This window comes from Dunckerocampus dactyliophorus, chromosome 4, assembly GCF_027744805.1.
Source record: "Dunckerocampus dactyliophorus isolate RoL2022-P2 chromosome 4, RoL_Ddac_1.1, whole genome shotgun sequence".
NCBI lineage: Eukaryota > Metazoa > Chordata > Actinopteri > Syngnathiformes > Syngnathidae > Dunckerocampus > Dunckerocampus dactyliophorus.
Window position 1 is genome coordinate 1,365,590 of NC_072822.1, and position 9,313 is coordinate 1,374,902.

General features: G+C 35.1%; 2 protein-coding genes across 2 annotated transcripts; both read right to left on the minus strand.

The window, feature by feature from the left end:
* Positions 1–582: 582 nt before the first annotated feature.
* Positions 583–2,850, minus strand: ccl19a.1 (chemokine (C-C motif) ligand 19a, tandem duplicate 1). The gene is made up of 4 exons (XM_054773844.1): positions 2,748–2,850; positions 1,615–1,738; positions 1,432–1,546; positions 583–733 (listed from the first exon to the last, which is right to left on the minus strand). Exons 1-4 carry the CDS (start codon positions 2,809–2,811, stop codon positions 686–688), a joined length of 351 nt encoding a protein of 116 aa, XP_054629819.1. The 5' UTR covers positions 2,812–2,850; the 3' UTR covers positions 583–685.
* Positions 2,851–6,869: 4,019 nt separating this feature from the next.
* ccl19a.2 (chemokine (C-C motif) ligand 19a, tandem duplicate 2) lies at positions 6,870–9,041 on the minus strand. The gene is made up of 4 exons (XM_054772606.1): positions 9,025–9,041; positions 8,693–8,856; positions 8,503–8,620; positions 6,870–7,160 (listed from the first exon to the last, which is right to left on the minus strand). The coding sequence occupies exons 1-4, from the start codon at positions 9,039–9,041 to the stop codon at positions 7,019–7,021; spliced, it is 441 nt and encodes a 146-aa protein (XP_054628581.1). The 3' UTR covers positions 6,870–7,018.
* Between the last annotated feature and the right edge of the window lie 272 nt (positions 9,042–9,313).

A 9,313-nucleotide genomic window follows, 5' to 3' on the forward strand; every position in this document is an offset into this window, starting at 1 on the left:
GCTTGAAAATGCTTATCTTTATTATTATTTATTTGAATATACAATACTATATATTATTTTTGAATAGTTTATTAATGTATTATGTTAATTATTGAAGTATTTAAATTAATTGACATTTTTATTTTACTGTTTTTATTACTGAATTGTTTAGTAATGTGTTAATTAAATTAAAAGTATTAAAATAATATATTGATATCAATGTATAAATTAATGAATATATATAGTATTTATATAGTATAGTAAGTATAATTATTTATTATTATTATTATTCAAATAATTAGAACATTTTTATGATTGAAAATGCTTAACTTGGGCAAAAAAATGTAAAATATGCTTAAATATGCATCGTTTTGACCAACAATTTCATTTATATTTATTTATTATTTATTTATTTTGAATATACTATGTGAGTTTAATGAATTTATATATATATATATTATTAATACTATACATGTGTAATATAATAATAATATAGAAAATAGAATATTATTATTTGCATTATTTCCAATACTACTATTTTTTCCCCTGAAACAAAGCTAGCCGGTGACAAGAAGACTGATGACAGGAAGATGTTGACAGGAAGTGAAGAGCTGTAAGGTTTTATTGTGAAAATTCATGCTTTTTAAAGTAAAAAAAAAAAAATCAGAGTTAATGTGATGAGCGACGCTGACGTGTTTTTATCGCTTCAGCTTCCATCCTGGCTGGGGTGCTTCACTCCGACGCAGCGTTTGCCCTGCAAGACATTCAGCAAACATTCACATACTAGGAAGTTATACCGATCCTGTTCTTTTCAAAGTAAGAGCTGCACCGGCAGAAAAGGGAAAAGATGCAAAATCACTGGGAGTCGTTGGCATCTCATTCACGACGATGAGCTGTCAAAAAAACATGACATTAAACCCTGGAGTAAAAACAATATCAAACACACCTTGGAGAAAAATAAAACTAAACACAGTGGAATAAAAAAAATGTAAAAACACCTTGTATTAAAAAAAAAGGACAAAGCACACCTTATAGTCTAAAAAGAAACTAATGAACATTTTCTAGTATAAACAGTAAATATGAAACACATTGTAGTTAAAAAAAAACTGTTTGTAGTAAAAAAAAACCCACCTTGGAGAAAAATAAAACTAAAAATGTAATAAGAGAAAAACACGTAGATAAAAAACACCTTGTATTTTTTTTTTAAAAAGGGTAAATAAGAATCACACCTTGTAGTAAAATTTAACAAATAATGAGCTTGTAGTAAATAAAATATTTTTTAAAAAATTGTAATAAAAAGTAAATTAAAAAACCACCCTGTGTAGTAAAATAACAAATAATGAACACTTTGTAGTGAAAATAATAATAATAAAAGAAGCTTACAGTAAAAATTAAATAAAAAAAAGCACACATAAAAAGCAGCTTGTAGTCAAGCAAATGTAAAAAGGCCACCTTGTAGTTGTTGTTGTTGCAGGTTTCCTTCAGGTGATCCACATGTTTCATCACCTCCTCCACCTTTGGAGCATCGCTAGCGACACACAACCTCAAACCTCGTCTGGACACCAGGCTGAGGAGGAGAGGACAGGTTACCGTGGCGACCCACACCCTCGCTCTCCATCCTCGGCGTGTACTCACACGACGGCATCGATGCGGCAGCCGTGACCGGCGGCCTGAAGACGGTAGTCCACGACGGCGCGGGGGGGCAAGCAGGTGTTGGAGGCGGACAAGCAGCAGCTGACAGGAAGCTGACAAGCACAAACTGGAAAAACACAAACAGGATCTCATTCCCTCGCTTTTTTACCTTCACACGTTCAAGTACTACATTTAAAAAATGGTACCAAATCTCAGAAAATTAAATCTTGTTTTTTAAAAAAGGTACACCATCTAAAAAAATACACAATCTAAAAAAAAAAGTTTTTAAAAACGGTACACAATCTCAAATTGTTTTTTTTATAGTACACAGTACACAGTAGTACACAGTACCAAAGAAATGGTACACAATCTCAAAAAAATAAATATATATTTTTTAAAAAGGTACACCATCTGAAAAATAAAAAAAAATGTACACAATCTCAAAAAATATTTTAAAAACAAGTTACACCATCTGAAAAATAAAAAAGGTACTCAATCTAAAAAAATAATTTAAAAAAAAAGATACACCATCTCAAAAAACAAATTAAAATAAATATTTTCAAAAATGATGTCATCTAAAAAAAAAACTTTTTTTTTTAAAAAGCTACACTCTCAAAAGAAAAAAAAAGAATTTAATGTGGGGGTGTCCAAAGCGTGGCCCGGGGGCCTTTGAGGCTGGCAGCTCTTTTTTTTTTTTTTTAATTGGCCCACTGCATTTTCAAAAAATGTAATTTTTTTAAAAATAATATAATATTAATAATATAAACCTATGTATTAAATAATAATCCAGACAATATATACCTTTTAGCCTATTTCAAAATGGGGAAAAGATCAAAATGACCAAAAAGATGCCAAATTTTGGAGTAAGTCAGGAGATGCGGTACTGAATCATACTGAGGCGATGTTCCTCATATTTGGACTTTGTGAACTTCTCAAGTGGGTCAAAATATTAGAAACAGCTGTCAAACAACTACAACCACAATAACAATAATAATAATAATAATAATGCTGAAAATAATGAATGGAGGTTTGCCTGCAAAAGGTGCCAATGTTGAACTGCATTGAAAAAAAGATGAATTTAAGAAAGAAAGGAGTTTTTCAGTCTTCATCTTTCGAAAAAGCAAAGCAGAGCTGACCTGTGCAGCAGCAGAAGAGGACGAGGATACTGAGGAGGAGCTTGGTATCGACCCGCAGAGCCATGACTGGACCAGGATCGGCTGAGCTCCAGACCGTGGGAGCTTAGTCCGGCAGTGGTGGAGAAGAGGAAGGTCCGCTTTCCTTTAAATGCTCTCCTTCCTGCTTTCTCTCTTTCACTTTCTACTTTCTCCTCTTCCTCCTCTGTCATCACGCCACCAAGAACCAGAACTGTGTGTGTGAAGAAACTTGCACGTTAACCACTTAATTTATTGGTATATATATTTATGTTTCTTATGTTCTTATTCTTATTCTTTCTTGTATTTTCTTTCTTTTCTTGGGAGAATGAACAGAATAAGATTTTCATTGCATGGTATAACTGCTGTTTTACTATGCACATGACAATAAAACTCTCTTGAATCTTGAATCTCAAAGACATTTCCTGGAAACATCTAACGGTCTTTTGTTGGACTTCAACACAAACACAATGAGAATATTTTAGGAAAAAATACAACTTGACAGTCCTAAAGCTTCTCTAATGGCAACGGTTTGACCCTGGAACAGACTATTTCTATTTATTATTATTTTGTAACTAATATACAGAGTTTCCCTTCTTTTTACACTTGTATGACACTTAAAAATGTTAAAATTTGACTTCAAACATTACCTGTGCATTTAAAAAAGCTTCTCTAATGGCCACAGTTTGACCCTGGAACAGACTATTTCTATTTACATCTTGTTTTGTTAATATTATACAGTGCTTCACTTCTTCTTACACTTGTATGACACTTAAAAATGTTCAAATTTGACTTCAAACTCTGCCTGTACACTTTATAAAGGGCTGAGGGTGACCACAGTTTGACCCTGGAACAGACTATATCTATTTACATCTTGTCTTGTTACAATTATACAGTGTTTTGCTTCTTTTTACACTCGTACAACACTTAAGGATGTTAAAATGTGACTTGCGACTTTGCCTGTACGCTTAATAAAGTTGTTGGGTTGGCCACGGTTTGACCCTGGACCAGACTATTTCTACTTTCCTTGTTTCCTGTGGGAAGAATGATCACAAAAGCCAACTTTTTTGTGAGGCTTTTTCAGTTCTTGAGAATAGATTTGTCCCAAAGTAAGAATAATGTGTGTGAGGTTGTTGGACGTGTACGTGTAACATGATCTCTTATCAAATGAGGGCGAGATGAATATTACGCAATACATCAGATCATATTTAAACGCGTGAATCGAGCCTCTGGCTGAGCTTCTGACGTGAAATGAAAGCGGGGATGATGACACTTTGTCCCACTCAGACGTCCACGTTGTCTTCTGTGTTTATGTGTTTTTTTATTTACTGTATGTCCTTGACTTACACGTTTCTTGGAAAGCTTTCCCGCTTGTGTTTACTCCCTGGGACTGAAGCCAAGAGTGGAAAGTACTAATAAAGAGTATCGCTTTCTGTATATCTGCAGCACGGGAGTGGGAGTTCAGGAAGTAAATGTTTATGGACGTACAAGACACACCAGTCAAATGTTTCCCATCCAATAACCCTGCACAAGACCTTGGTTTTTTTGCTTAAAAAAGATGTGAAATATTAAAGCTTATTTTTGACAGGAAGTGTAGTTTGTAGACAGCTTATTCTGTAATAAAGAATGCATTCCTATACTGTAGGTGCAATAGATAATCATTGATAAATGATAAGTATGTTTTTATTGACCTGCGACACATTCTAAAAATATCATTCAACAAGACAGCTTAAAAAAAACAAAGTATGAAGAGTAAAAAGTTGTAATCTAACCAGAAAAAGTCACCATTTCACAAAAATAACATAATATTGTTAAATAATGTCATTTTGCTAGCATAAAGTTGAATTATTAAAAATAAATTTTTAACTTAAAAATATAATTTCATATATAACATAATCTAGTTGAAATATAATATAAAACAAACAAATTGTCATTTTTGGGGGGAAAATTGGGCTGCAGAAAAAGTTATAATGTTTTGAGAATAAAGTCATAACTACGAGAAAAAAAATTACAAGTAGAAAGTTTAATATTTGCAAAAAAAACAGCTGAAAATGAAACAAAAATTAGCAGTAATTTTATGAGAATTAAGTCATATTCGTAACAACAAAAAAGTGGCAATATTACAAGAATAAACACGTAACATTGTGAGGAAAAATGATATTTAGTAACGTAGAGTTGAAATATTAAAGACATTTTTAAAGACATCGCTTGCATTTTTCTGACCAAATATTTGCTGTCACTTTTATTTTTTTCTGTTTCACCATAACTTCCTGTCCTGGGCTTTTATTTTGGTTCATATCTATTTCCTGCTTGGCACGGGATGCATGACCTTTACTCTTGTTAGTGAGTAATAATAATAATAGTGAGTCCTATTGCTACTTTAATCATGTGATCAATTTTGATCATTGAATCATTTAACAATTTAATTATTTTTATACTTTGATCACTTAATAATGAAAAAATGTCATCATTTAATAATGTATAACAATTTGGTTATTTAATTATTTAATTTAAAAAAAATAATGTGATACATTTGGATCATCCATCCATTTTCTATACCGCTTCATCCTCATTAGGGTCGCGGGGGCATGTTGGAGCCTATCCCAGCTGACTTCGGGTGACAGGCGGGGTACACCCTGGATTGGTCGCCAGCCAATCACAGGGCACATATAGACAAACAACCATTCACACTCACATTCATACCTATGGACAATTTAGAGTCGCCAGTTAACCTCACCTGCATGTTTTTGGAATGTGGGAGGAAGCCGGAGTACCCGGAGAAAACCCACGCGCACACGGGGAGAACACGCAAACTCCACACAGAAATGCCCAGGGGAGAATTGAACCCAGGTCTTCCCAATCTCCAGGCTGTTCCTGTATTGGCCAACGTGCTAACCACTAGACCTTGGATCATTTTGTAATAATTGTATTATTTCACACTTTAATCATTTGATCAATTTTGGTCATTTAATAATTTATGACAATTTAATTATGTATGAAAAGTGTATAATTTTAATATTTAAATAAATGTAATAATGTGATCAATTGTGCTAATTTGATGATTACATTATTTTATTATTTGACACTTTGAGAACTTGGTAGGTTTTAATAATTTCATAATTTAATAATGTATGAAAATCTGATCATTCAAATATTTAAATAAATTTGTTCCGTTGCATTTTTGTGAGGTTTTTTATTCTTGCTTTCTGGTATTCTTCTCCTGCGCGGGTGAGTTCCTGTTTCCACCTCCCATGGTGAGTTTTTTTGTTAGCCCCAGCTGTGCCTCATTGCCTAATTTGTCGGTTTGCTACTTTGTCTTTTTGTGTGCCGTTTCGCTGAGCGAGAGCTGATTTTTTGTTCCTAAAAGACTTTATTGACCCTTCCTGTCGCTATGTCTCTGCATTGTGTTGTAACGCTCCACGCAATCCTGGCAGAACAAGCCAGATGTGGATGTTTTGTTCAGATAGCTTAGAATTTATTGACTACTTACTTCTGCAAATTGTTAATTCATTGTTTTTGCTCATACTTGTAGTTTTCCTGGGACTATGGTTACCTGTGTGATGGTTGAATCTCTGTTGGTAGTATTCTCCTTTTCGGGCGACTTCCTGTTTCCACCTCCCATGGTGAGTTTTTGTTAGCCCCACTGTGCCTACTTTGTCTTTTTGTGTGCCGTTTCGCTGAGCGAGAGCTGCTCTTTTGTTACTAAAAGACTTTATGGACCCTTCCTGTCGCTATGTCTCTGCATAGTGTTGTAACGCTCCACGCAATCTTGGCAGAACATGCCAGATGTGGATGTTTTGTTCAAATAGTTTAGAATTTAATGTCTAATTCTTTCTGAAAATTGTTTTTGCTCATACTTGTAGTTTTCCTGGGACTATGGTGTGATGGATGCATTCCGTTTGTGGGCGCCTTCCTGTTTCCACCTTCCATGGTGAGTTTTACGTTAGCCCTAGCTGTCTGTACCTCCGAGCCTGCTTGGTCATTTTTGCTGCTTTGCCTTTTTGTGCGGCAACCATGACAAGCTGGGCTGTACAGTTGGAATAAAAAGGCAACAACAGCAACAAGCAGGAAGTTACAAAAGACAACAAAGTTTATTTAAACCCTAACAACACAACGACCCTCGCAACACACAGCAGAACATTTGGATATCCCTTTAGCAGCAGGAAATGACGTCACAGAATGAATCATGGATAACGTGCGTTGTGTTTCACACTCAGAACAAACAAACACGTCCACTTCGTTCTTCTTCTTCCCTCTTAAGCGCTTCCAAAAGCAGACGCGCGGGTGGAGCGCGCACCATCTTTACTTTTCTTATCCAGGTAAGCAATGAGGTTTCCAACACACGGGCTCTTGTCCGGCGGGGGGGCACACAGCATCTTGCCCGCCTTTGTCACCAAGCTGGGAAAAAAGAGCGGATGCACACCCGTCAACATTTGTATTTAAAAGAAGGGCTTTTTCCGGAAAATGAGAGAAAATAGGGCAAATCCTCCATTTTTTTCATGAAAGTTAAAAAAAACTATTCAAAGGGGAAAGAAGGGCAAATAAGAGAGTTTTTGGGAGGTGTGAGAGGTACAACGATGCAGCGTCAAAGAAAAGATCATTTTTAATTAAATTAGACTCCTTTTTAAATTGAAAATTTGATTATGTATTAATTTCATCATTTAACAATTTGAAAATTTCAATCTTTTAATATTTGTGACTTGAATAATTGAATACAGTTTGATAATTTCATAATTTCATTACTTACAATAATTTGATAATTGAATAATATAAAAATGTATAATTTAACGGTGTTATTATTTGATATGTTAATACATTGATGCTTTCCTAATTTGAACATTTAATAATTAAATAATTAACGATAATGTAATGATTTGACATTTTAATAATTTAATAATTGAATAATAATTGAATGATTGTCATAATGTCATTTCTTTGATCGAATTATTTGATACATGAATCATTTGGTGATTTCATCATTTATGAGCATTTCATTATTCTTAATATAATTCTTAATCATTAGTTCATTGTTTTTTTGATCACTTGATCGTTTAATAATGTGATGCATTTTGATCATTTAATGAATTTTTAATTATTTGATACTTTAATAATTTGATCATTTCATTACATTCAGTAATTAAATAAGGAATAATCATTTTATCATTTAAGTATTTTGATAATGTAATAATTTTATCAGTTGTGATAATTTGATCATGTAAAAAATATATAATATAATTATGAAAATATTTCATGCTTTAATAATTTTGTAATGTGATACGTTTTCAACATTGAATAATTTGATGAATTTTTATCATTTAATCATTTATTACAATTTAATAGTTTAATAATTATTTGAAAAATATTTTTGATCATTTGATAGTTTGATAATGCGATCAATTTTGCTAATTTAATCATTTTGAGTATTTAATCATTACATACTTTCATAGTCTAACACATGCTGATCATTTCATTTTAATTTAAAAACGTAATATCATTTATGAACGTGTTATAAATGAATGGTTGCATGAATACATTGTGGTCATTTGATAATTGAATCATTTGCTGAATGTTGATCGTTTCTAAAAACAAACGTTGACTGCCCCACACAGCAGAGAAAGGACAGGGAGAGATGGCTGCAACGCTGGAAGAATTAGGAGGAAACATTTCTCAACTGCTCTGTGTTAAATATAACAACAGCGTTAGAGTGCCATCTGCTGGATGTGGCCTGCGGGACACTTACACGGTGGCGCTGATTTTGCAGCCCTTCCCGGCTTCCTGGAGGTGATGGCTGGCCAGGATCTGGAGGGGGAAGCACTCCCTGGCGGAGGTCTCCAGGCAGCAGCCCACCAACTTCTGAGCTGCAAGAAAGACGAGGGACACGTGGTTGGCGGGTGTCAGCGGGCGAGAGCGCTTGTCGGGCGCTGTCCTACCTGCTGCTGAGTGGCAGCACAGCACAGCCAGCAGGAGCAGAGATGCCGGGCGGGCGTCCATCTTCTGGCGTGGAGGTCTTTGCCGAGTGGTGGATGTGCAGGCGGAGGTGAAGGAGGTGAAGGAGGTGAAGGAGGTGAAGGAGGTGAAGGAGGTGTGTGCTGCTCTGCAACGCCACAGGTGTATTTATACAGGTGTGCTGCAGAAAGCGAAAGTCACTTTCCGCACCGCTGAGGGGGGAACATGCGGGGCGAGCTTCTTGCCAAAAATGTTTCCGACACATCATTCCCTGCAATCAAACACTTTTTTCGAGCTGGTGGCCCCCTGCCCTCACCTGAAGGCCCCACCCATGCGTCTCCTGGGAGGGTTTTTTTTTGTGCGGTGGAAGTTCCAAAACTGAAACTCTTCTACTTTCCAGACTTCTTTCCCCACGTCGGACATTCACACGTTTCTGGCGACCCGCCACAGATTCATTTGGACCGCCACAAGTGGACAAAATTGTACAAAAAGTGAAAATGAATCATTCTAAAATGAAAATAATAATACAAAAAAGATACATGTCTTTTTGACGTGGATTATTTCTAGGCTTTCACGGGCCACATGAAATGATATGGCGGGCAAAA